General features: G+C 38.6%; 2 protein-coding genes across 13 annotated transcripts; one reads left to right on the forward strand and one right to left on the reverse strand.

The window, feature by feature from the left end:
* map7b (microtubule-associated protein 7b) lies at positions 1 to 24,104 on the forward strand (the record flags this gene model as incomplete). 12 transcript variants are annotated; one of them, XM_079478084.1, is made up of 19 exons in its annotated part: positions 3 to 58; positions 11,551 to 11,673; positions 11,764 to 11,838; positions 12,776 to 12,939; positions 13,222 to 13,336; positions 13,766 to 13,864; positions 14,565 to 14,675; positions 16,142 to 16,258; positions 17,257 to 17,429; positions 18,526 to 18,659; positions 18,986 to 19,242; positions 19,313 to 19,463; positions 19,615 to 19,783; positions 20,055 to 20,159; positions 20,253 to 20,294; positions 20,377 to 20,431; positions 20,852 to 20,981; positions 21,486 to 21,715; positions 22,373 to 24,097. In XM_079478084.1, 18 exons carry the CDS (start codon positions 13 to 15, stop codon positions 21,706 to 21,708), a joined length of 2,289 nt encoding a protein of 762 aa, XP_079334210.1. In that variant the 3' UTR covers positions 21,709 to 21,715; positions 22,373 to 24,097. The 12 variants fall into 12 exon arrangements, with proteins under 12 accessions (XP_079334215.1, XP_079334210.1, XP_079334211.1 ...); XM_079478085.1 differs by having other exon boundaries at positions 17,281 to 17,429; XM_079478081.1 differs by lacking the exon at positions 3 to 58 and adding an exon at positions 1,428 to 1,573.
* Positions 24,105 to 25,704: 1,600 nt separating this feature from the next.
* Positions 25,705 to 27,112, reverse strand: LOC306906570 (chemokine XC receptor 1-like). Its single transcript, XM_079478099.1, has 2 exons — positions 27,013 to 27,112; positions 25,705 to 26,895 (listed from the first exon to the last, which is right to left on the reverse strand). Exon 2 carries the CDS (start codon positions 26,845 to 26,847, stop codon positions 25,906 to 25,908), a length of 942 nt encoding a protein of 313 aa, XP_079334225.1. The 5' UTR covers positions 26,848 to 26,895; positions 27,013 to 27,112; the 3' UTR covers positions 25,705 to 25,905.
* Between the last annotated feature and the right edge of the window lie 583 nt (positions 27,113 to 27,695).

The following is a 27,695-nucleotide window of genomic DNA, read 5'->3' on the forward strand; positions in this document are numbered from 1 at the left end:
GACGTCGGTGAAATGGCGGAGCGAGATGGAAGCGACGCCTGTCTGAGTTTCAGCCAAGGTAAGAGTTTGTTTATTTTGCGTTTAGTTCGTGCAAATCCCTATTACGCTTCTTAAATCCATCTGTCAAATTTAACATGACTCGAAAAACAGATCCGTTAAAGTTGTCACGGAATAAAACACTTCACACCACAGGCAGCTCGAGCCGGTCTGTGGGAAAGGGATTAATTCGGTAAATAAGCCTCAACGCCGAACCAAAGGACTGCCAGCGGATTTTTAGAGGTCTTTTAGGATGACAACCCTTTTACTTTGTGGGTTTATGTGACTTTGACTGTGTTCAATTTGTTTAGATTCGGTTAAATGGCGTTGAAGCAGTTTTCCCTCAGACACCTGTTTTGCGCGCGTCCGTGTTCGCCATCGATTCCGAGTCCAATTCCTGGTTTTGAAAACGAAAGAATCGATTCCCAGTTTTACTACAGATTACATTTGGTATTAAACATCTGAGTATTTATAAAGAATACTGTGAGTGTTAATCTCTAGAGAGCTAACTCTTTTTTTTCTTTACTTTCTAATATAGTCTACTCGCACGTTTTATTCTTGCTGCATTTTCTCGTTTTCCCATTTAATGTATAATGCAAGTGCTATAATGCCGACATGTGCTATAATAGTGCTGTCTACTATCTCTTACATAACATATTTAACATGTTAAATATGTTAATATGTTTAAACAGAAATATGTTCAATATGTTAATATGTTTAAACAGAAATATGTTCAATATGTTAATATGTTTAAACAGAAATATGTTCAATATGTTAATATGTTTAAACAGAAATATGTTCAATATGTTCATATTTTTAAACAGAAATATGTTCAATATGTTAATATGTTAACATATGTTACGAGACTGTGCTTTATACATGCACGCGCACACTGAGCTCATCGGTTGAGAGAAAGAGAGGACGGTCGGTTTTACAATAATATGATTTGTTAAATGTGTGGATTTATATATTATATCTGTATATTGTGTGCAAACAAACCTTTTGCTTTTATCCATCAATGCAGAATATTTTCAGCATCGCGATTCCACAGCTCTAGACTTAAATGTATGCATTTGGGAGACGCTATCCAAAGCGACTTACATTGCATTATCCTATACATTTATACATAGGTATCTGTTAACGCAATGCTACAGGAAAGCCAATCTATAGACTTCATCTATACGTTTTTTCTGAAGTCAGAACTATTTAAGTAAAGTAACTGATATGACAGATGAAACCAGCGAAGGGGGGGGGGGGGGGGGGGGGCTTGTGCTTACGAAGGCTCTTAAAGAGGAGTCGATTCATGGAGTCGTTTCCAACCTTTGGAATCGACTCCCGACGCCTTGGAATCGAGGAATCTATTCTTTTCGGAATCGATTCCCAGCCGTGCTGCTCCTGCTTATCTGACGTGATTTGTTTAATGGTTCCTATTGCGTTCGTGTTGTTTTATTTGTGCAGGTAGATACATAGTCTTGTGAAGCCGGAATTCTTCGTCGTTATCCTGCCTTTTTGTGTTTTGTTTGATAGATAAACGCAGGTTTGTGAATCACTGTCATTCGGTGACATTTATCTTCATACCTTTCTTATTAGCCACTTATATCACCGTTTTATTCTTAATTATAGTGACTAAACGTCTGCCACAGTAGATGTTAGTCGGGTTATGCTGTCTTCGCTATAGTGAAACTAGTTCGTAACGTAATGCATTTGTTAACTGTTGCCTATACCAGACTAGTTTGTGTTCTTGGTGAATAGAATAGGAAAAAGATAAGGGTAACAACAACATTACCGTGACTGTTTAACGTGTAAGGTAACTGATATTCCCTGTCCTGCAGGGGCAAAGATCGATTTCCTGTAATTTTGCTTCTGTGAAGTTAGAAATGTGTGACAGAAGGTACAACGTTCAAGTGTGTTTGTGTGTGTTCTTGCACGTACTGAGTCAAATTAATATTAGTCTGCTCATAAACACACAAACGTATGTTCAGTTATCTTTAGAATATGATTGTGGAGAATTTCTGTGGCATGAAGCATTTAGATCATGGCATTACACGCTGACACACTTTCAGTGATCTTTCCTTTTGAGGATAACAACAATTACAAATTTCAGTCTGTAGTAATTCAATGCATATAAAGACCGCGTTGTTAGACTGTAAAAATTATATATGGAATTAACGATGTACTGTATGGGACTTTGTGCATAAACAAAGATCTTATATTTGTATGTGGATTGCAGTCAGTGAAGGAGTTACGGTTGATATAATCTTCTCTTGTTTATTTATTAATTAGTGTTTTTATGTGTGTTATTGGGTGGTGGGGATCCGATAAGAGTCATTCATTATTGTGTGTCAGCATTGTGTGTTTGTGTGTATAGATGATAGTTTTTGGTAAAGTGTACAGTAGGTCATATTGTTGGTGTAACTACAAGCCTGTGGTTCTCATTCAGAGAGAATTGTCCAAAAACACTCTGACAGTGATGGTTGAGACCACCTTTTAGATCACAAAGACACGTGTTCACATCCTCTGACTTCAGGGATGCTGATGATGTAAAAAATAGCAAAATATCAGGTTATCTTAAAGATACACTGTGTAATTTTGGAGGATCTATCGAAAGAAATGCAATATAAAGAATTCACATAATGAAGCGTTATATTTTTATTTCCTTAAAACGAGCTATATAGACATCAGTCATACACCGCATGTCCCCTTACATGGAATTCGCCATGCTGTTTCTACAGTAGCCCTAAACGGACAAACGTCAATACGTTATCTTTTTTGGCAAAGAAGAAAAGATGTGATGACAGTGCTTTGAAAGGGAGGGGTAGAATGAGCTGTTGGTTGCAATTGGCAACCTCACCAATAGATGCCACTAAAATCTCCACATTGCAACTTTAAACCGCCTGGGTAATACATCAGTATATAATTTTACAATTATTTTGTGTATATGCTTCGAAGCATAAGTGCTTTTGTACAAGTACCTTATTATGCACTTGTGAGGTATTGTGAGTGGGAGTGAATTTGCTTACTAACTTGAAATGGCTTTGGTGAGATGACTGTCTCTGTAAAGTACTGCATTTTGCATTAAAGGAGGGGCTGTGTCGCTCGCATTCTCTGTGCTGAGGGTCTTATTTCTCCGACCCCACTCTCTGTGTTCCGTTGATGTCATGGTTTCTGTTTATTTGCTGGCATGCCACTCACCTTGCTGTTTCATACTGAATATTTCAGTAGGAAAGAAGGACTGTGTGTGCAGGTATGCGTGTGTGACAGAGAGAGAGACTATTTCATTGACTGTGCATTGGAGGACTGGGTGTGGGCATTTATCAGACTGTCTTTAATGTGGGATTCCTCTATGAAGGCCTGTCAGCACTGTGTGTGCGTACATGCTAGTGTGTGTGAGAGAGAGAGAGAGAGAGAGGAAGAGTAGGGCAGACCTTAAGAGAGTCAGTGACAGCATCAGCAACTGGAGCAGCAGTCTCTCTTTCAGGCTTAAGGAGGAAGTGCACTGTGTGTTTCTGTGGATTACAGGAGCTTGGCTTCTTCAGTAAAGCCTGGCTGGACTGGAGGGAGTTTGGGCTCATCTCGGCACATCTGAGCTTTAAACTTCAAATCTCTTTCCTTTCAATCTGCTGTGTCTTTTAGCTCCGTCTGTCGCTCTTACTGTTCCTGTGTCGTCTGTCCTCTCTCTCTGAGAGCATTCAGGTGATGAGATGAGCAGGATGCTAGCTGTTAGCCACAAAGGTTACTAAAAGAGGAGAAGGGAGCATGCCGGCCCCCCTCAGGATGAGGAGGGGGGCCTGCAGGTCAGCTATCCCATCCCTCTCCACCATCGCTGAGGAAGAGGAGGGTCAGCTGAGCCGCAAAAGACCGAGGAGAGGCGGAGGTACGCAGGAGGTCAGAAACAGGAAGTGCGAGAGAGATTTAAATCTCTCTGGGGTTTTAAGACACTAACCTAATACTTGGCCTGTTAAAGATCTAGCGTTTGGTAGCACTTTATTTTACAGTCTTGTTTCCAATGTGTATGCTGTGTACGTATTACAGTAAATATAATAACTGGGTAATAACTTTGTACTTACCCTGAACCCACCCCTAAACTTAAACTTATACCAAGTAGTTACCATATACTACCTAGTACTTTCTTAGGTAAGTACAATGTAAGTAGGTACATGTATTGTAAAATAAAGTGCAAACGTTAATTTTATTCATGCTTTGGTTGTTGAAGTGTGTTGCTGTTGTCTTTTTGGTCTGAGCTGGTTTCGAGCATATAAGTATGGCATTACCTGTGTTTGTGATATTGTTATGAAGTGAGTTGACCGAGTTTAGACTCACAGCAATGTGATGTGCTGTGGCCTACTTCATTAAAATCTATTTTAAGTAACATTACTATCTTGAACTCAGGCAGTTTTTATGACCTTGTACCTTCGTGACTGCATGAAATATTTCCACGAGACTGTTTAAAGACCAGCATCAAAGCTAAAAGAAACTGTGCCCAACAACACCTATAATACAAACTTTCTCATTTATTCATATTTGAATATGTTGAAAAAGCTTAATGCACAACTCAAATCTTATAGAAACACAGTAATGCATGCTATTGTTTGCATGCTATGCAAATTTTTATTTGTAACCCAGCATTGGAACAAAAATAGACAAACTCAGTTGGGTCAAATTAACCCAGAAAAGGTTAATATTTGACCCAACCATGGGTTAAAACAACCAAACATGTTGTTTAACAACCTAACACCCTTTTGGAGCCAGTGCTGGGTTGAAAATAATATATTTTTTGAGTATATGGTGTTTCAGCTCCACTTTGCTAGAGCAGGAAAGGATCTTTGCTCTCTTTTGTTGTTGGGTGTGGCCATTTTACCCAACCCATCGTCTCTACTGTAATGGCAGATGACTGACAAGTTGGACAGGATGGCCAGGACTGTGGGTGGGTCACATGACCACATAGAACTGGAAAGCAAACAGTACAGCAGTTCTGTTAGATGTCTGGGTGGCTCAACACACAGAGGTGGATATGAATACGAACGCTCCTGTTGCTCCGAAGCTAAAGCATTTACACTAAAGCTAAAGGATGTGCGCATGTTATATTAGCATGTAAAGTATACCGTTTTTTAAGGTTAGATAATAATTATACATTATTATATATTTGGTTTCTGAAAAGGGGCTTTGCAAAGAAATTCTTGTTGTTTATAAATAAGGTCTCACTATCACTTTTACTTTTTTTGCACAGATTTGGGACATAATACTATGCAGGAGAGAGTCAAAAACTTAAAACACAACTGTTTCACTTGTACTAATTCCACGAATTGCATTTGCACAGATTCTTTCGTCAGTTTACTGTATAACCGACTTCTGTGGAACAAAAGAAAGTATATTTTGACCCCTGTTGACTATTGTATGGAGCACAAAACCAATGGGACGTTTTTCAAAATATCTATTATATACAGGTTTTGATGACGACATTTCAATTTTTGAGTGAACCATCCCTTTCAGTTCCAGTTCAGTGTTTTATTGATTTGTAAATATGCTTGTTCCACCCCGGGTGTATTGATTGAGGTATGTGTACTTGTTCAAAGATGTGAATTTGCTTAGCAAAAATATTGAACTTGATATGGTGTCTTAAGGTCGAATGTTGTGCGAGACACATTGTAACGCCTTAACATGTCCTCCTAGCACACGTGTATGTAAGAATGACACCGATTGAACATAAGAAAGCACTGTATGTGAGCGTGCCTTAACTCTGCACTCAGATTCTTTCTTGTACAATTCCCAGGATACTCAATGGATTAACATGCACTGTTGGTTTGCCGGGGAGGCAGGGCAGTAAATCCAGACGGTGCACTAAATGTCTAAACGCTGCTCATTGGTCTAGGGAAAGTTGTTGTCTCTCATTATGTGTTATTTATCAGTCCAAACAGAACGAGTTCGTGTGAAATAGATTAGATGTCTTGATAAGCAGATAACGTTTCGTGTATTTACTTTCATCCTGCTGTACTTGAGAGAAACTGAATTGCTCGCTGCTCATTTCCCATTGTTTTGATGAGTCATTGCTGACTGAAAGCCCTCTGATTGGTGGTTTTAAACAACACTGCTAGTGTTGTCATACACGCCCTGCACAAACATATAGAGTTCAGACGTGTCCTTTCTGATTTGCCTGGGACTGGATGTTGAGGATAAAGCCCTCTCTCTCCGTAAGCTTAGCATTAGCCTCCGTTAAGCCGCTCCGATTTCGGAGACTCTCCGCCCTAATACACACCAGCAGAAACACACAGTCGCACACACATCCCGGTGCCATGTGGAGAGTTGTACTTTAATCGCTGATCTCTCTCTATTCCGAGTTTAATCTTCTTCGCCTGCATTTCTACTGTACTACACACACCACAATCACACACACGGTTTGGATTTATAATCTTATGTGTAAAGAGATTGACTGTGGGAAATACTGTATCCTTTTGATCATTCTCACTCAGATTGAAAGGGGTGGGCTAAGAGTCTCTCCTGTTGGAAACAACCAGACATTAATGTCTTTGCCAATGAAAGAGCAAACACATTATCCTGATCTTGTAATGGATGTTAACTTGTGTGGACTGTGAGTTTGTGGATTGGCACATTGAGGAGGGATCGCGTACTTGGAAATGTAGGCAAGAGGTGTGAAATCCAAGATTCCCCAAAAATATGAGTGAAAGTCAAGGTAAGATTGGTGGGTGAAGTTTGTACGAATTGTTAAAATCTATTTGAACGAATCAGTGGCTTAAATGCTTAAATGTTGAATTTACCATAAGTCAAACGGAAGCTGCGTTTCTAACAGTATGGATGTTTGTGGGATTAAAGATGTGTTTACTCCAGGGGGTGGTAATATTCATAGATTTTGTTAAACTTTTGCATGTTTTGCACACAAAAGTGGAATCTTGAGGGTGAGCGACGCTGACGCAGTACTCAACTTTGACATTTCACATTTGCCCTTGAAATTGGATTTAACATCATCCAAAGCAGCATACTGTTACTGATCTGCTTCCTCCCTATTTTAACCTACAAATCGTGCAGAGATGCACATTCTGAAATCCTACTGTACATAACATTACCCCATTCAACACATTTGGCACATGTTTTTAAGATAATATGATTTGTGGTGCAGAAATCCTAATTTGGAGTTTCTCTCTCTCTCTCTCTCTCTCTTTCTCTCTCTCGTATGTATATATATATTATCTTCTGTATCAAACCCCTACAAAAATATCCAGAATGAAGCCCGACATTCTTATTGCCCATCTGAGTGTGTTTTAAAAAATGATATTATTTTTGCAAGTATGGTTAGCAAATAAATGACTGCATATTGTCACGTTTTCGGCCTGTTGTGTAGCTACTCTGGTCGAGTTAAATGAATGTTGTTTGCTTATGAGGACTGTTCCTGTTAGTGTGGTTGTGTGGGTATTAAAAAGTAACCCAGTCCAACATTCAGGACGCAGATTAGTAAGCTAAGCAGGTTCATGCTTAGTTTGAGAGCTTGTGCCATTGTATGTTTAGTGCCGAAATAGAGAGAAAAAGGAAAAGTTCCCCCCAAGACTACAGTTTGCTTGAAGTGGCTTGTTTCCAAGTATCACAAGTTTAACAATCAAACGCTAGCAATTACAGTTTTTGTGCTTTATTTTTATGAAATCAAAACTATGGAAGTTGATCATACTTAGTTAATTATAAAGCAGTGAACTTTCTGGATTTCAAAATAAACCAAAATTAGTTTTTGTCCAAGTTCATAAATCTGTGTTGAAAACTCCTTACCTTACCACGATTCTCTACAATAAACGCATAATAAAAAAGAAAATTTACAATTTGCGCTGTCTGGTACGATTTATTGGGAAATGTCTGATTTTATGCAATTTTGCTTTAACGGCTACATAAACATTAGTGTGTACTGTAACCTGCAATTATATGTTTCAAACAGAGATGGTAATATAGAGGCAAAACTTATGGAGTAAAAGTTTAAAAACGCGTGAAAATTTGAGTAGTTCACCCAAACATGGGAATGACGTAATTGTTTCTTACCCTCTTGTGGTTGAAAACAAACAATGATTGCAGGCAGAGTATTGACACTTCCAGTGTTTACTATGCAGTGAAATGTTGACCCGGGCCTGTCAGTCTCCTTAAAATCCTTAAAGATTTCCAACAACTTGAATTTTTACCAATATTTAACAAAAAGTTACCATAACTGCTGGTTGACAAAACTCCTAATACAAGAACCTGTATTTAGCTGGTATTAGTTTCACACTTTGTTTGTATATGTTTGTATCGTTGACTATCTGATGTTGACTGCATTCCGAGCTTTGCTTGTATTTGTACCCTTGGGCTTTTAAATAAATGTCTTGCCAATGTGGCTTTAGTACTGAGCAACAGTAAAGCAAAATCAGGTGCTTACACAAACCCGCCCCGCGGGTGTCATGTCATAGGATCATAGCAACAATGGCCGAGTGGTTTGTTTAGATAGCGAAGACATCAGCTGGCTTTGGATTTTTTGACAAAGCATATTTGCCTTTTGAACGTTATAAAAGGTTTCAAAACAAGAATTCGACAACGTTGAGGAATAGCTAATTCATTTGTGGTGTGGAAGTTAAGATAATGTTTTAGTATTGTTTTTATAATAGCACTCCTCTCTGGCTTTTTTTAATGTTTTGATGCAAAAAAGATGAAACCGGAAGTGAGCACACTGATCCTGATGTGAAATGTGGATATGTAGTGGTGTTTACAGAAGCAAGCGTAAACACCAATCTGTTTGTTTTGGCAAAGTTATATGTTTTGTTGACCAGCAGACTCAGCGGAGGAACAAAGCTAAATAAATGTGATCTAACTTGTCTCTGTGCTTTTAATACTTGTGCTTTCCAATTTGTGGGTTAAATGCGACTGTGGCTCCCTCACCATCAAATAATGAGCTAAACCTGCGAAGCACACACACAGACCCATTTTAAGCCTTTACATTCTCTCAGGGATTGATGAACGTGAACGCTTTGTTTTAATAACTCTGTGTAGGACTGAAAAGTCCAGGTTAGATTGTATTACTGAAATAAAAAGGTCTATGTGTGAGTGTCTTTTCTTTGAAGGGCTGGTAAAAATACAATAAAAACCTTCATCCCGTATGCTACCATGTTATCATTTCGGAAATTGCGCTCAGTAACCAATTGAAACATTGCCTATTGTTTATCTTAGAAAAGTGATATCCAGAGTTTTTGGCACCTGTTCAAATGGGTCAGGCAGAGTTTGATCCAGGGATATATCTAGAGCAACATTGTCCTGGAAAAAAGAGCAGAAATCTAGAGCAAGAATGGTCGTTTCTCCTTAGAGGCCACAGAAGCACATATACATGCACTGGTATTCAATGTTGTTCAAATAATCGCTAGACAATTTAAAGTATTGTTAGAGTAAGATTATTTTCCGACACCAGTCTCAATGACTTTTGCTCAAATGGTCTTTGGGTCATTAAAATGGATTGGAATTTTTTTTATCCATTCCTGTCTTGTCTAGACACAGCATCTGCCCACATGTTTATTCCTCTCCTCCTCATCTCTATTAAGGGACGTGATCTTTAAAAGACCCGTGTTTGTGGGAGACATCATAATACATGCCATTGCTATAACGTCAAACCCTCTCAATCCTCATTTTCAAGGGTAAAATCGCAGACAATCTCTACGTTTGAGTTGATTTCTGTTTTGTCTCTACATTGCGCAAACATGATGTCACGTGGCAGTGTGGCGATGGGCTAGACATAAATACTTATCCAATGAGTCGTATTGATCTGCTGTTATTATAACAATGCTAAAATGTGAAAAAATCAAGTGTTTAAAATGTGCAGATGTCTGCCGAAATATCCTGGCATTTTTGGCAGTGTTCGATTTGACAATAGCATTTGTTACTATTCCAAATTACCCATGCTACAACACATTGTTTGTCTGGAGAATATTTAACATCTCCTTTACAGTCACTTCTCAAAAGCGTGTGTGTGAGGGAGTGTGATCTTACTAGGGCTGTGCAAAATTATCGATACAGCTAACTATTGCGATAATTTTTTTCACGATAGTGTATCGATAGTCCAACCTATAGTATCGATACCTTAAATAAGTCATGTTTTGAATGGATTCAAAATGATTCATTTTTTCCGTTCCTGTTGATGTCGCTGTGATTCGCTGTCATACGGACAACGTCTCAAAAGTAAGCGGGTGCGAGAAAGCAAATGGCGTAAAGTAGATTCATTCATATAATATCACCAACAAGCTTCCGTATATCTTAGCTCGTGCAAAGAAAATAACAGAGTCGGTGGTGTATTTTATTTGTAAGGATTTGCGACATTGTGGTTGAAAACCCCGGCTTCGTGCATATGGTGAACACTGGCTGTGTTATGTGATTCCGATTCGCAGGCACATAACAGACGTAGAAGTACCCGGGATTTACGAAGAGGAAAAAAAATCCCTTAGCTCGGTAGAGCGAGTGACCCTGACTTGCAATGCATCGTATGTTAGGATTACATCATAACCACAGACACTCGCAATGCATGAGACGAGCCATACTGGCATAAACATTGCGGAGTTACTGAAAACTGCACTGGTGGAGTGGGATATAAAAGAGAGTCATACTGACAATTTCAGTTTTATGAATAGATTTGAATGTTCTTTGTTTTTTATTAACAACATTCTGAAAAAAATATGTTTTTTGTGGCATTTGCATTTAAATGTTTAATGACTAAATATGCACTTTAAACATTATATGTTCGCTGTTCAGTAACACTGTGTAAGCAAGATGACAAATACCTCTTATAAATAGCTTTGTTAATAAAATTGAATGGAATCTTTTGTGTCTGCAGAGTTATCACTATAATGTGATGAACATACCAGAATACCATAGATTGTACACACCAACATGTATTTTTAGCTCACTCTTAATTTGTATTTATTTAAAACAAATTATTGCAATAAATCGAACGTTTGTATCGTATCGAATGTATTGTGATATATTGTATCGGGACCCATCTATCGTGATATGTATCGTATCGTGGGGCCCTTGCCAATACACAGCCCTAGATCTTACGTCAAGTAAGTTTCAAATAAGAAGTGTCAAATAGCACTGAAATTGTGGTTACATTCAGATTATACCAGCATCGAGATTACAAATAACATTTTGTTCACACCTGTGTAAATATAGAATCTCTTAAGCATTGTCACATTTATTGAATATTAAACTAGAGTGCTCTCTTTTGTAAATGAACATTCTTTGTTAACATCTTTTATGAATGCGCAGTATAGCATCAGGGAGGCAACTGGGAGTCAATATTTTTCTACCTTTTGAAAAGCTTTGATATTATCTATTACAAATAATTTCTTTTAAACTGGTTTGTTATTGCTCATTGAGTCATTTGTATTGTCAAAAGAATATGCAGAGAATAATCAATAGTGACAGCTGCACATTTTTAGTTTACATATTCTCTTTGTCATCTGATTTTCCTCAGAATAATCGTGTCCTCGCTGTCTTTCTGTCATTTAGGCTCTGACTACCACCTCAGAGCAGATGACAAGTCATCATGGAGTCGACCCGAGTCATCTGCCTCAGGACAGAACACCTACACTGTTCGCAGTCCCACAGAGATCCACACTGTTACCAGACCAGGTCAAAAACACACGAATAACCACTGACATGTTTACACACACATACGTTTCACCTGTACAGGTAGAGCTCATGTAGCGCGTGTGTGTGCAGAACCTCTGATGCTGAAGAACGAGGAAAGACAGAGACTCGCTCGTGAGAGAAGGGAGGAGCTGGACAAACAGAATGGTAAACACATTCATTTTCTTAACTTTTTTTTAGCTTGACTTTCGATACGGTACTGACTTGTGATCGGAGATTACATTGTCCAAAATCTAACATCTGGTCCCTCATGGCGATCTTTCCTTTGTTGGCTGTGGATATTTACCTGTTGTGTTCCACATATGAAGTCATACAGGTTGGAGATGGCATATGTTCAAGATGACAGTTTTTATTTCGTATGAATCACATGTTGTCTAAATTCATCATGTTATTCCTGTGGGCTGTTGGTGTGAGTAAATGGTGTGCATAGTTTTTTAGCGCTTGGCTTTTGACCTCTAATCACTTTCAGAACAAGCCGCCTTCCCCATGTTAAACACTGGCTTACACTGCCTTTCTTTGGCTTTCCTGTTTTTGTATTTCTTTTACCTATTTTGCTCTTTGTCTGTGTCTGTTCATCCGATTTGTTTCACGAGCACATGACTAGCTTGATGGCGCAGGTTGCTGTGGCAAGCTGAAGTTGTGTAAACTGTTGGCAAAGTCATTACCATGACATCCAGTTCTATGTAAGAGCAAGAATCCAGAGAGAGATTGAAGGAGTAATTTGGTTATTACTGTATTTTATTTTAATGCGACATTACCTGTTTACAGACTGTTAAACAATAGTTCTGGTCCTCGAATCGGATGAGATGTGTTCCCATAGCACTGGAACAATATGCATTTACCAAATGCTTTTATGCAAAGTGACTCACAGTGAATTTGAGGTCCTGTACATTTTGGATCGGTTTATGTGTTCACAGGGAAACCAACTCATGGCATGTGTTGCTTTTGCTACGATCTACTAAACAATAAAAATAGATTTACACCTTAGAAAGTTTTCCAATGAATTTTTTTTCATACTTTCCATTTGTCATAATTTCCATTGAATCGCATTTGACCCCTTAAATGTTTTTTTCTGTGTGTTCAGCTGCACGAGATTCGAAGTGGCTGGAGCGAGAGGAGAGAGCACGACAGTTTTACGAGAAACAGTTGGAGGAGCGGAGAAAGAAGCTGGAGGAGCAGCGGCTAAGAGAGGAGAGGAGACGGGTCGCTGTGGAGGAAAAACGTCGACAGAGACTAGAGGAGGAGCAGGTGAGCACACCATTACCTTTTTATGTTGACCCCATATTTATCTTTATACTGTGTTCCTGTTTGTATAATGTTATGAAACAGTCCTTCATCCCGATTGGACACTTTAGCTGTGGTTTATTCGCTTTGGAAACTGATCGTTGTTTGTTGTGAATGTGAAAATTCACCTTTGTAGACATTTGAAATTAATGAAATTGTGGTGCTCTACACACATGTAGGCGTCATATATTGTCCTGTTTGACCTTTTAAACTATCTGATCGGTCTAGTACACGTGTGTGTTTTAGGTACGGTATGAAGCTGTTATCAGGAGGACCATGGAGAAGAGTCAGAGAGTCAGGCCGAAATCAAACCGCTGGAGCTGGGGCGGAACACTCCCGGCAAGCACCTCACACAATAGCGGTAAACACTCCCACAAATCTCAATACACACATACAGTGAAAATCAATTTGTGAATATATATATATATACATATATATCATTATCAGTTTTTTTGTCTGCTCAGATATTCACAATAAACAAGAATAAAATGTAGTACTGGTCCATCAGACATGTTGAGTTTATTTTCAGAATGTTGGATCAGTATGAATTAGTCATGTGGGGGGAGCGGCCTTGTAAATGTCTTTTAATGATGTGTTTGCACTGCAGCATATCTGTTTATTCTCTGCTTGTGTTTGCTGAATCATCCACATGCTCACTGCTCATCCCCTTTCCATTCTCCTCCATCAATACTTCTCTCTCTTTCTCTCTGTCTCTCTCTCTCTCTCTCTCTCTCTCTCTCTCTCTCTCTGTGTGTGATTCTTCTGCTCTCTCTTACTCTCTTAATATCAGGTTTTGATATATCTGCTCTCTTACCGTTGGATCTATCTGGGCTGGAACACTATCATGGTGTTTTTAGTGTGGAGCGTCAGCAGCAGTTTCGCTCTAAATGTGAATATGATGCTCAGTGCAGAGGAGCAGACTAACAGCTTTAGCTAGAGCTCGTAGCATCAGTCCGTAGCTTGTAACAGTTTTCACGTTTCTGTTATGAATGGAGACTTGGAAACATGGAATCACTTAACCAATAGTATGTTAGATGAAAGACTTGTAGATGTAGTATTTGTTTTCAGAACTCATGTATTAGTAAAAAATGGGGTGTGGTTATGCTTTATATTTTAGAGGAGCCAGCCTTAAACCTTACTTTTTGTATCTTTAAAACTACTTTATATACATCTGCTATGGCTGTCTAAACTCACAGATTGTGTTAAATGTTTAAATACTCACGTACATTAAATTTGCATTTAAAAACAAGTAACAAAAACATTGTTTTGCAAGATATGGCACCTTTAAAATAACAATATAGTAGCTGTTGGGGATGTTAGACATCACGTATGTCTTTGGAGCTTTAGGACGTCATTGTATCTACCTGTTCTGGGACACACAGATGTTAAGCAGATGTTGATCTTTAAGCAGATAAGTTTCGTCACGCAATAGTATTCGATGTGAAGACTTTCCTCCAAACTAACCTAAAAATAAGCAACCACTCCTTTAACGGCTACATGATTACAAAGTAGAAGAGTTTCCCCGATTCCATGCTCTCTAACACTTCTCTTTGGATATACAGAGCTGAATAATGTATTTGTGTTTGTAGATGCGGAGAGAAGGTCAGTATCCACCATGAATCTGTCCAAACACATGGACCCAGTCATTTCCAAACGTCTCTCCTCCTCTTCAGCAACGCTGCTGAATTCAGCAGATAGAGGTAAACACAAACGCACTTTCAAACTCTTTTTGTGTGGTTGGGTCAAAGTTTGCTCACACAATTATATGTTGCCTCTTGCTCCCAGACAGATTTTTGATATTGCGTTAAAATTCACTTACATAATTCAATAAAGATTAGCAGTCAAGATCAGCCTATCCATAAACTACTTCAGACTGTGACGTTTTGTAACGTGTGTGTTGTTGTGTTGTTGGTCCAAGCCTTACAGAAGCAGACGTCTCTGTCATCTTCTTGCTTGTTAAAAAAAACCCTGTCTAAATCCCAAATCTCCAGAGTGAAGATCCCTCAGGACAAATCAGCAGGTGGACTTTTAAGAATTTAAGGAAACTTTCTTAAGCTCCTCTAGTGGTTGCCACACAGGGCTCCAGACTGTGACGAAGTTACACATAGAGCATTACATTAAAATCAGCATCAGATACAAAGGTTTGAAGGGAAAAACTGGTCTTCATCTATGTGGCATTAGTTAGCTGCACCTAGCGGTAGAAGTTAGATAAGTGACACTAGCTTATACGCTCAATGAACTGAAACGTCTCCCAGATCTTGAGCCCTGACTACATATATCTTTAAGTCACATGATCTGTTCGAGCATTTAAAGTATGGCATGTTATAGTCTGTGCTATTGCAATGTGTGGGGGTTTAAAGGAAAAGTTGACCTCAAAATCAAAATGGACTTATTTTTTAATATTTAGAAAAAATATTGATTTAAAAATTTAGATTTTGATGTGAACTTTTCCTTTAAGGCCTGTTCAGACACCTAGAACAATAAAGATCCACAAAAACATGTGAATGTCAATGTTTTATTGTTAAAAAACAAACTCTTTGTAAGGGATCCCCCTGAAAGTGAAGAATATCCCTTCTGTATGCCGTTATTATAAAAGATTCACCAAATTTTAAATAGTTATTGTTCTTGGTATGAACTGGCCTTTGAAAATATATTTAGCATATTTGCATTTTCATTAGTGGGGAAATGATGAGTGCATGCTGCCTGATTCATATTGGCGGCTGTGCTGTTATTTGACCATTTTAACATCATGTTTAGTTCTTGCATGTTTTTTTCTACCGCATGTGGAAATGATTTTTGTTAAAGACAACAAAGTTGGTGTCGAAGACAATGAATACTAGTGTTTCGTGATGTTTTTTCTATTGGAAATATGTCACATTATAGAATTTATAATGGGATTTATGCATGTTGTCAGGTTGTCTTTAACTAATGCTGTTAACTAACCCTGCTTTTCTTTGACTAGTTAACATTACTAATCTTGGCAAATTTTGATAAACAGCTAGAATATATGTCAGATGATGTTTGTGATGAACATGCTGTGGAAAGATGCATGTGATGTCTTATTTTTACTCTTTCTTTGGATATTTTCAAATCTTATTAGTGACATTATTAATATAAAAGAGACTAATGTGTGTGTGTGTGTGTGTGCGCGTTTGTCTGTGTTCAGGTTTACGTCGCTTGCCTCTGACCCCATGGGAGAATTCGATGGTCAATCGACTTCAGACACCAACACACTCGTATCTGGCCAGGAGTCGTAGCGCCATGTCTTTGTCTGGTGATGCAGGTATCACACAGTGCATTAATACACACTTTATTTTGAGTGAAATAAATCTATAGCTTATATTATATTTGAGCTTTCATTAAAGTTTTCTACATAGGAAAGCATTCTGAAGTTGTGTCTGTGACTAAACATTAAAAATATGTCTTCTGTTAGTACCAAAACAGTTGAGACTACCTTTTCAGAAGGTTAGCTTGACTGTAGTTTACCAAAACGTAATTTTGAAACCGTATCGGAAAGAATTACACGTTCAGATGTTTTCTTTATGAACAAATGTTCAGAGAAAGAGCAGGAACAGAAGGTTGTACATGTTGAACTGTGTAAGCTTGTTTCGGCAAAGCCTCTGTAATAAAAGAAAACATTTATTTTAGAAAGAGCTCTTTGAAACCACTGTTAAAGCTTTGCCTGGTTACTGCCCACTTAATCTGACAAAAATGTGTGAACCGTATGTGTGCATGCAAATCTAACTAATCTCTGAAACTGGCTTGTCTGTTTCTTTTCAATGGGTACTATGGGTTTTCTGATGGGTTATTCTGTTGGTTATTATTAGATGATATGCTTTTACTGTACTGTAAATGCACTGAGGTATTGAACTTGAAAATGACTATGAATGTATTTCTGGTGCAAAAAAACTGGGAGCCTGTGAGCGCGCGTAAATTTAAAGTTGCAAACTTGAAGATATTTTTTATTGCACACTCAAATTCTTTAGGACAATACAGCCCTAAACGTTTATACAGTAAGGCTATGTTTCAAATAAAATTTGAAACATAGCCTTTGTTGTAGCTTGTTCTCACTTCAGTGATGAAGTTGCCAGATTTCTTACTAGTTCTTTGACACTAATACACTTTCTTTCTTTCTCTTCTCCTTCCAAATTTTTTATGTTACTCATTTTCACCTTTTAACCCTTTTCAACACCTCCCTCCCTTCCTATCGCTGCTTATTTCCAAATTGAATAATTGATGCAATACTTCTTGGTCGGTTGGTTAAACTTGACTGGTGTACAGTGACCCCCATTTGTCCTCGCTCAGCCTCCTGTCACCCAATGAGCGCAACGTCCTTCAAGTCCCTCCAGTCACGCAGCACCGAGCGACCAATCAGAACAAGCCTTAATTTTGAGAAACCAACCAGAGCAAATGTTGCTTTAGACACTCGCAGAAGGACCACCCAGATAATCCAGGTAAAACATTACATATATGTCCAAATAATCGGTTTTGTTAATGTATCATGTACGAATGTATTTGTGTGGTTGTGCTTGTGTGCACGTTGAGTTGACCGGACCGTCAGTGAGAGAGGACCAGGCCTGGCTTTGAGTTATGGTTTGTGTGTGTCGCCGGCAGTCGACCGTGAGGGGGCTGCCGGCTGTCTATTTAAGTTTACATTTATTTATTAAAAGTTGTTTTATGTTTGCCGGTTCCCGTCTTCTTCCTTCCTTTTATGGATTTTTCTTACAGCCGGATTTATGCATTTAATTACTTTAAATTTCTTTACTTTGACATTTGGGCCTCCCAAGTATAGTCAAACCTGTGGCCACACACGCAAAGTCCGTTGTTTATATGTGATGTTCCGAGGTGCTTATGTCATTATGGACTTACGCCTTAAACCAATAACCTCCACCAATCTGGTGCCAACACTACAGCTGTCAGCTGTACCCAACCTACTGCTTATGTCGTGCTAGACCTTAACAGACCCTGAGTGATCTACATCAGTTAAAATCCAAGGAAAGTGATCCTCCTTCCGTCTGTGTTATTCCCATCCATCCATTTGTGTCTGCGTTACCGTTTGCTTGTTATTTGGTGTGTGAGATTTGTTTAGCTTGGCAGAGTGATAGCGTGAGAGAGCCTGAAAGCGTTACTGATGCTAGGCGCTCTAGTGATAGGGGAGCTCATGCTCAGACGCTCCATTGCGTCATCGATCCCCCGTTTTAGCCACGCCCAAAAAATCCTAAACAGAGAATGAGTGAAAAACGATTTAACTCCACAATTCAGTACTACGTACTTCTGTGTCTTTGTAATGTGTTTCAGCAATACATTTCCAACATCTATTATGTGTTTAGAAACTGTTCTCAGAAATCTCTTCACCCAGACTTTAAAGGTTGAGGTATTTTTGAGTAAATTGCTTCGGATATAACCTCTGCTAAAAGTCTGATGTGACATCTGTCTGCATGTGTTGTCATTGTGTTTCTGAATATAATTGTGATTGATGAGGAACGATACTCTGGTAATGTAAGATGACGTCTCTACCTACAATATCTTATCTTGTATCTCTGTATGCAGGTCGACAGAAAGGATAAGGACAACGTCAGAAAGTCATGGAGTAACTTGTCATATCCCACAACCTCTCTGAGCCTCTTCACGCCCAAGAGAGCTCCTTCACCCGGCGGGAACCGCAGCAATCCATCACCCAACAGGTATACATATACAGACCTTCTGTACACATTAAATTGAATAAATGACATGTTTCATGTGACATCAAATCTTTGTCTTTATGTAACAATATACCCAACTTCAAAAAAACTCCTTACATCAATAATAGCATCAGTGAATATTCCGGTACGTAAAAAGCGATGTGAATCTTTTTGAGAGAGACAGACTGAAATATAAGTCCTCAATGAATGATTCTTGCTGTCAACTGTATGTTTTCAGTAATTATTTTAGTTTCTTAGGGGAAAGATAAACATGCAGGTTTCTGAACTACTTTTTACTCATCTGTTGTTTTTATTTGTCTGCATTTCAGGAGCACCACTTCTAAACCATCTCAAAAGTCTCCTAACCCTAAAAAGTCCAGGTCTCCACCCCCAACAGCATCAATGCATCTGTCTGCTAGCAACCCCTCCTTATCGCTGGGAAACCTCAGGCCAAACAGGGTGACACCGGAGAGCCCGAGAGTCAGTCCAGAGGGAGAGGGGGGCAAAAAAGGGGACACGTTGACAAGGGCTGACCCTCCCAAAACTAAACCAGAAACTCCTGCGACCAAACCTGAACCTTCCGCAGGTGAGTAATACTGCACGTCATAAATTCGTCAGCATGATTGAACCAAAATAACCTATATAAATCCTTTTAGAAAGTGCCAGAAGTCCTCCATCAGTACGACCCTATGCAGGCACCACAGATCCAGAGGAGGCATCTCGCCTGCTGGCTGAGAAACGTCGGCAGGCCAGAGAGCAGAGAGAACGAGAAGAGGAAGAAAGGAGACAACAGGAAGAGGCTGAAAGGTGTGGGACAGGTTTTCACAAGCACTGCTGTTAGCAATTAGAGATAATGAGGCGTTTTGTTTTGTTAGTTGCATATTTTAAGAGTCTAGGAGTTGCCGCTCTTCTAGTCCTGTACTCATACGTGTGTGTGTGTGTGTGTGTGTATGTGTAGGCGCAGCAGGGAGGAGATGGCCCGCAGGAAGGCAGAAGAGAGAGCGAAGAGAGAGGAGGAGGAGCAGCGGCAGGCAGAGGAGAGGAGGAGACGGGAGGAGGAGGAGAAGCGTTTAGAGGAGGAGAGGGCTCAAAAAGAGAGAGAGGAAGCTGAACGCCTGCAGAAACAGGTACACAAACAAAACATTACACATACATACGCTGCACTTATCTCATTCACGAAAACACACACTTATCCAAGTCATGTTTACACAAAGTTGATGCTGTATTATTCTTGTAATTCCTTACAAGAAGTAAAAACTTTTCTATTGTCAAAGTTAAGCTTTGGCTCAACAGCCAGGTCCGTCGGCATATAGATTAACAACTAAAAGAGCGGTTTTATAATAATTATGATTATGATGAGTCTAGAACGTGGACGGGGCTATCTCTCTTATTAAACAGAAAGAAGAGGAGGAGGTTCGGCAGAGAGAGGAGACTGAGCGCTTGCGTCTGGAGAGAGAGAAGCACTTTCAAAAAGAGGAGGCAGAGAGACTCGAGAGAAAGAAGGTTTTTCAGTTCATTCGGATTATACATTTTGATTAAAGATCATTTTTGTGAAAGCTGCTGTATTAGTTGATGTTTGTGACATGTGTGTCACAGCGCCTTGAGGAAATCATGAAACGCACACGGCGATCTGATCAGGTGAGATTTGATACTTGGAAATAATGTTCTTTTAATAAAGATGCTTGTTTGTCTCACCAACACATTTTCATTTGTCCTGAAGAAGACAACCCCTCAGAGAAACGGTGACGTCAGCCAGCAGGGAGGACAGGATTCAAGTGAGTTCTGCTTTTTGAAATTGAGCAGCTGATTTTGAACTGACACAGGACTAAGATGCCGTCAGGTTTAATTTTTTTTGCCGAATGAGATAACATATTTACAAAACGCGTTCTGTAGAGCAATTTGTCCGTTTAGGGCTACTGTAGAAACAACATGATGAATTCCTTGCAAGGGGTCCCACGGTGAATGTAGATCGAAATAGCTCATTCTAAGATAATACAAACATAATGCTCACTTATGTGAGGTCTTTATACACATCTGAAGACATAGTGATGTATATTATATTGCATTTTACACTTTGGACCTTTAAAGGAATTGTCTTTTGAGAAATGGTGTAGATTTAATTTATTTGTGAATGAATTCTAGATGTATTTAAAATATTCAGACAGCATTCATTTCCTCTAATTCTCTTTTTTTAGCAAGTTCAATGTCGGGTAGCCCCTCAGTGAGTGTGTCCATACCCCAGACTCCTGAGACAGATCGCAATGACAGTAATGGACACACAGGCCCCAGCTTCATCACACCCATACTGCCCACTGCAGGTCACAGGTCAGTCCAATTAAATGATTCTGTTTCCGGATCAGTCATCGTCATAAACAAGTCAAGAGTAGTGGCCCATTGGTCAATGCACATGCTACGACACAACTTTAGTTTAAATAGTTTAAACATTTACCATTTTATGATTCTTGGTTCACTCCCCAACATCACAGCTGGTGGTTTTATGGTGTCATTAGTAACAAAAAAGTGTTTGTGCTCATTATTTTGTGCTTAACACAATTATGCGTATGCTGTTGGCTACTAAAATAGACTTTGGACTTCATGCAATGTAGAAAAAATGTTTAAAGGATCTGTATCTTTACTGCCCTCTGCTGGTCGTTTGCCATTGTTTTCCAGCTCAATTGCTTGTTTTTTTTGTCCACAGTCTTCCCCCTAAATCGTTTAGTAATTATTAGATATTTTTCTTTAGTTTTATAATTAGACATATGATTAGAACTGTTATATCACAAAATAAAGGATGCAAAATGTATAAATGTAGCACTTTTCTCTCCACAGTACAGTTCTGTCTGCCCAGCTTAGAGAAAATGGTATTGCGCCAGAGAAAGAGGCCTTTGAGGAGGTCATAGAGGTTCCCATGGCGACCAAACTGTCTCGTCAAGATGGAGACGGGGAGGAGATGGAAAACATGGAGGAAGGGAAGAGGAAGGTTCCCCTCTTGGCCTTCACAGAGAATGGAAGCGCACACAGTATGATTGAGCTGGAGAACCCGACACAGTAAAGAGCAGGTGAGTCTGACTTCAAAATCTCAGCTTCTTTACTGACCTGTGGAAAACACATAAGCCTCATTACACAGTATAGCCCAACAATACAAAGAAGTGATGGTGAAGGAATCCTAATACATTTGAATTTGGATGAATTGTGGTGGAGCAGCACGGGGTGGCTTTCATGAAAATGTATGAAATATATAAACACATTGACTAATAAGCTTAAAGCACATTTATTTTCTGTGTTCAAACATTTTTGAGTGTATTATTTATTGAGAAGACGATCTGTACATAATGGAACTGACACAAGGGGACGCTGACATGTCCGTTAATCAGCCCACACAGAAAACGAAAAAACAAATCTGAAAGATATGCTGTACATAGCTGGATGATTCTGGTGTGGTGGATCTGCTTGCCAGGTCTGTGGGTGTGATGACATTTGTTTTTATTTCTTAGTGGATCGCTCTTTGATTTCAGTACATTCAGACAGGCAGTCATTCAAGTCGCTGCTATCTCTCTCCCACCAATTCTGCTAATCTATTTCACTTCCCTAAATCACGGTTTGGTTTGATTAAAAGTGAAATCTGTGGTTACATGGGGCCATTGACATCACGCGAAGTGTTGTTTTAATGCTTGTTACATAGTCATTTTGTGATTTCAATTCCTTTTTCATTGCAGATAGGGTTCTGCAAACTGGATGTTTACACAACAAGAGAAATGAAGAGCATCTCCTCACAGATGGGACAGATCTGATGGATTCAGCTCCTTTCTCCTCAAACGTAGGACGAATAACCAGAAATGGATTAAACCAATGATCTACTGTCACATGGGGGGCACCTCTGTTGTGGTGACTGTGAAGTCGGATCCAATACTTGAAGAATTGTTTCGTTCCTGTGAAGTGCTAAACTTAAGGAATGTGAATATGCTGGTTGGTTGCATTTGTGTAGATTTATGGCAAATCCTAGTTTTGCACTCATTTATGCCAGCGATCAAGTGGCTGGACGTTTCTCCTTAGTTTTGTAATTATTGTTCAAGAATGCAGAGAACATATTTTCTTTCCTTTTTTTGAAGCTCGAACAGATTCAGCTTCAAAGCTGCGAAGATGTCTCATGTCACCCCAACATAAACAGCTTTTTTGCAGTCTTGACAAGCCTGGACCCATCCTGCTGTGTTAAAAAAGATGACATGCTTTTTCCCTCATGAAGTTGGAACCTCTCAAGATTATATCTGGTTGTAGGTCACCCAAATAGAAAAACAACAGAAGTTATATTTTGAATATAAAAAAATTGAAGACTCAATCTACAAAGTGTATTTTGTTACAACTAGACATATTTTTCTCTCCAGTTCTTCTTACTTTAATACATTAAGCATGATGTCACCTTAAAAGTAGCAATGTTATCTGAAGTGTAAAGTATTTATATATTAGAGTGCTATTTGAGTTACTATGTGTACTTTTCATTTAAACATTAACCATTCAAATAATATTAATTCCCTACAACTATCCGTATGCAATTTGATGAGGAGAATAAAAAAAATGTGTCGTGCAAAAAAAAGCGTGTCTGTTAAATAGGCGTAATTTACTTTAAACAAAATACAATTGTATTTTTTATGTCGTGGGGTGACATGATATTGACATGTTTCGTCGTTTGCTAGCCGTGCTGTTAATGCAACTTAAATCACAGATTTCCGTCCGAGGGGAGCCTGTCTGTAACGTAGACTTGAACATGTCTACTTCATCAGGAGAATCCATGTAATCTAATCCAATCATTTGAAATCTATACAAATAATGAAAGCTTTCTATTTATAATAAATATGAGCAGAATGTTTAATGCTGCTACTACCTTTGTCATTTCTTTGCCTTACCCGATGAAGTTTTAGGATTTGTTAGTTTATCTGTTTACTTTGTTTTTGTTTTGTGGAAATCCACCTTTCAACAAACACTGTCTGTAGCCCTATTGATGCTGCTGTCTTTATTCAGTAAAATACAGAGATTCCAAAAGATGATATAACACTCTGTGTGAATACCAAGTATCCTAGATAGGAAACGGTACCTTAACGGATTGATCTTGTAAACAACATGTGTTTGAGTATGTTTTTGTTCCAGTCTGTATAATTAATGGTCAGTTTTGTCATAAAACATCGTGTAATTGGTTTCAGCTGCATAAACTAAAGTTACACACAATTTTGCGGTGTGATGAGGGTTTGCATCAGCACAACGTTTTTGATAAGACATCGGTGGTTGAAGATGAAGAAGTCTGATGGTTTATTTACAAGCTCTTTTAACATGTAGTAGTCATCCAGTCGACAGCTCTGAGGACCACTGCAAATATTACCGATCCAAGATGATCTCTGTTGCATGTACAGTTGATAAAAGGCAATAAAAAATGTTGTTTAGAAACATATAAAAGTGCTTCAAAATGAATTCCTTCCTGTTTGGGGTTAGTAGCTTAATTTGTTTCTTTTAACTGAGCCCTGGATTTGCTTTCTTGTGTTTTAACATAATACTTTTTCCCGAATTGCACTTAAATGATTGAGAATTTTTTCAGCCACAAGAACATAAAGCACTGGATTTAAACAGCAATGTGAGAAAGCCAGCGTTCGGCTTTCATAAAACATGTAGTCAAGATTAATTGAAATATTACGGTTTGCTGTAATTAAATAATATTCCATTAGAGTTCTCATGAGCATGTTATGTGGAGTCCAGCCTATGAAAAAAGCCTGGCTGTGCAGTAGCTGCGCTCAGCATCCATAAGGTGATGATGGGAGCTATTGAACAGCCTCTGCATCTCTCCCGGTCAGACAGAGGATGAACCACTGCCATGTTTCGCTGAACGGTCATTAGAATTAAGAACAACATGCTGCCATCCAGCGTAGAACACAAACTTTACGGCTTTGCAACCGACGTCTCCTTTTTTAATGAATACATTTTTACAGGTTTTATTATTAATGCATGAGCCATTCGAGCTTTTATCAGTCTTTTTGTCAATGTTAGGTAAAACACTCAATATACTTTAGGTAATACAATGAAATAGCACGTCATTGTGCTCAATTAATACAACTTTACATTGGTTTAATGTTGCAGTAGTTTAAAGATTAATAAGTATTAAGTATTGTTTAATGCTGAGTAATGTATGTTAACAAATAAAATCTAGAAAAAGTATAATATACATTATTGTGTATTTATTCTTTAAATTCCTTAAATGTAACTAATTTAGCTATTAGGTTGTTAAATGATTAAACATGTTGATTAAATATCATAAACTGAATTTGGTCTTTTTCCAGAGATAAAACTCTTGGCACACCTTTAAGAATGAGGTGTGTCTGTTTTGTATTATTAATGCATCATGCATTCCTCTTTTCCTAATACGCACATACAAATAAACTGAAATGAAAGCGTCACTTTCACAATGAAGGGACTTATGACACATTCTAGTTGCCAGTTAGTACTTCCACAACTCTCTGTAACTGGGTTTATAATATTATTTTTATTCAAAACGTTGCATACTTTGTTACCTGAAATGTAAATTGGTTTTAACATCTGTTTTCCTGTTTATGTAGGTCAGTGATGTCATGCATCCGTCCACAGAGACCACATAGAAAGACATTGATCACATGAACGAAAATCTCACTTTCCTCAGTTTCAAAATGAGCACACTTGCATTTTCCGCTGTAGCATAAAAGCATAGCTTGAATATTCCATCTAAAGTCAATGTGGTTGTTTTACAGTAAATGTACAGTAGGTGGGAATTGCGCTTGTTTGAGGGCTGTTTCAGCAAATCCATTATTTCAACCTAAAGGTTGGGTTAAATTAACCTAGAAAGTATCTGAACTTGAAACTACCTTGCTGTTTTTAGAGTGTTTGAACAAAACTGTGATATTCTGAAGAACATGGTGTACGTTTAAGATACGCGCTCTTTTTGTCCGTTTGGGGGTACTGTAGAAACAACATGGCGAATTCCATGCAAGAGTACCCGCAGTGTATGTTGATAGAAATAGCTCATTCTAAGATGAAAAAACCAAAACTTCATTAAGTCTTTATAAACATATTAATGTAGACATAGTTATGTATATTACATTGCATTTTTGTCAAAAGATCCTCCATAAAAATACACACAGCACCTTACAAGTTACCATACAACCCTTTGATATATAAACATATTCATATTTCTGGATAGGTTCATGTGTACAGTAATGAGAAAAGCACGCATGATTTAGCGAATAATTCTTTTCAGCATTTCTCTTGAATGATTCTGAAACTTACGATCTACAAAAATATAAAACGCCGGGTTTATGCAACAGTGTGAGAAAGCTAACAGTCTGCAAACATAAAACGCATACTCCAGGTTAATGCTTACGTTACAATCTGTAAACGGGTATAAACCAAGATCAGTCAAAGATCTTAGAAACATAACAATGTTGTACGGAGCCCAACCGATAAAAAACACTGACGAAATATAGAATATTAGTCTTACGGTCTTGTGTTTCCTTTTGGTCTGTAGATTGATCATCATCTGACGCATGTTTATATAGCTAAAGCCTATGATGAGAAATGCAATGAAGAAAATGCCGTTTTGAAGATAAACAATGCAAAGCTTCACTTGAATGCTGTCGTATTCACAATATGTGTTTGTAGGTGATTCTTTTATAACTGTGCTTCGATGTGACCCTAACAGCGCGCCGGCTCCGCTCAGCATCCATACGATGATGATGGGAGCGATTGAAAATCCTCTGCATCTCTCCCAGTCCGAGAGAGGATGGACCACTGCCATATAACGCTGAACGGTCATTAGAGTTAAGAACAACACGCTGCTATAAAATCCAGCGTAGAACACAAACTTCACGGCTTTGCAGCCGACGTCTCCAAACGTCCAACCCCAGATGTAGTATGAGGCCCAGAACGGAAGTCCAAAAGTGAAGAGCAGATCTGAGAGAGCTAAGTTGAGAATGAGGACGTTGGTGAGGGATCTGAGGCTCTCGTAAAGCGCCAGGACGATGAGAACCAGAATGTTACCGATACAACTCAACACAACCACTAGTGTGAAAAAGACGGGTATGAGAATGGATCCCACCTTCAGCACATCTTCTTTATCGCAGATCTCGTCTGGATAATCAGTGTCATATTCATAAGCACCAGATGCATTTTCATCAGTCATGGTGTTTGAATCGCTTCACTCAGACGAGATCAGATTCTAGATGACATCCTGAAGATGTTACCAAAGGGAAAAACAGGGAAGTTTTGTTAATCACTTAACTTTTTAAATACAAAATATCACAAACAATGTCAGTGCAATTGAATAATTGGTTTTATAGATTTTTACCTTCAAGGGCAGCCAAACCCAATCTACGTGTTTTATTCTTTAAACAGCACGTCTGTGTCAGCGATGACTGAGTGTTTATGATGGAAAGTCGGTGACATGCATCGTCTAACCTCAACCTCAGCGTCTTCATCTTTTCATTTCACACGCACAGAGGAAGCTCAAGTGGCTTTGTGATCTCCATGAGACCAACAGCTGTTTCTCCTTCACAGAAATTTGTAATTACAACAATAATTCGTTCAACAAAACAGCATTCTCCGTTCTCCGGGACAGAATCGAGATAAGACAGAAAGTGAATGGAGACGTTGAATTGAGTCTCCTGTATGCTTTCCGCTACGCAAAAGACCCCAGTGGTCTCGGTTCTTTAATATTAAGAAAAGTCATTCATTCAATCCTCAAGCATTTTAACCAAACAGTCATTTGGTTTGGATATGCGATATTTCGGTGTTAGAGTTTAATGTTAAACTGTTGTTGGATGTTACTTGTTGGTTAAATATGATTTAAACATTTGTAAACCTTTGCCACTCATTGTCTCTCATTTCTATATTTGTTTGCAGACATTTGTGGTTTTGCAGACAGTTGTGGTCGGTAACTGAGTTTTTCAGTGTTACAGTGTCATTTCGGGGCAGTGAAGCTCAATAAGGTAGGTATGGATAAAAAAGACTGTTGGTGTTTTTGTGATTGAT

Source organism: Barbatula barbatula (genome assembly GCF_947034865.1).
Source record: "Barbatula barbatula genome assembly, chromosome: 17".
NCBI classification, from domain to species: Eukaryota; Metazoa; Chordata; class Actinopteri; order Cypriniformes; family Nemacheilidae; genus Barbatula; species Barbatula barbatula.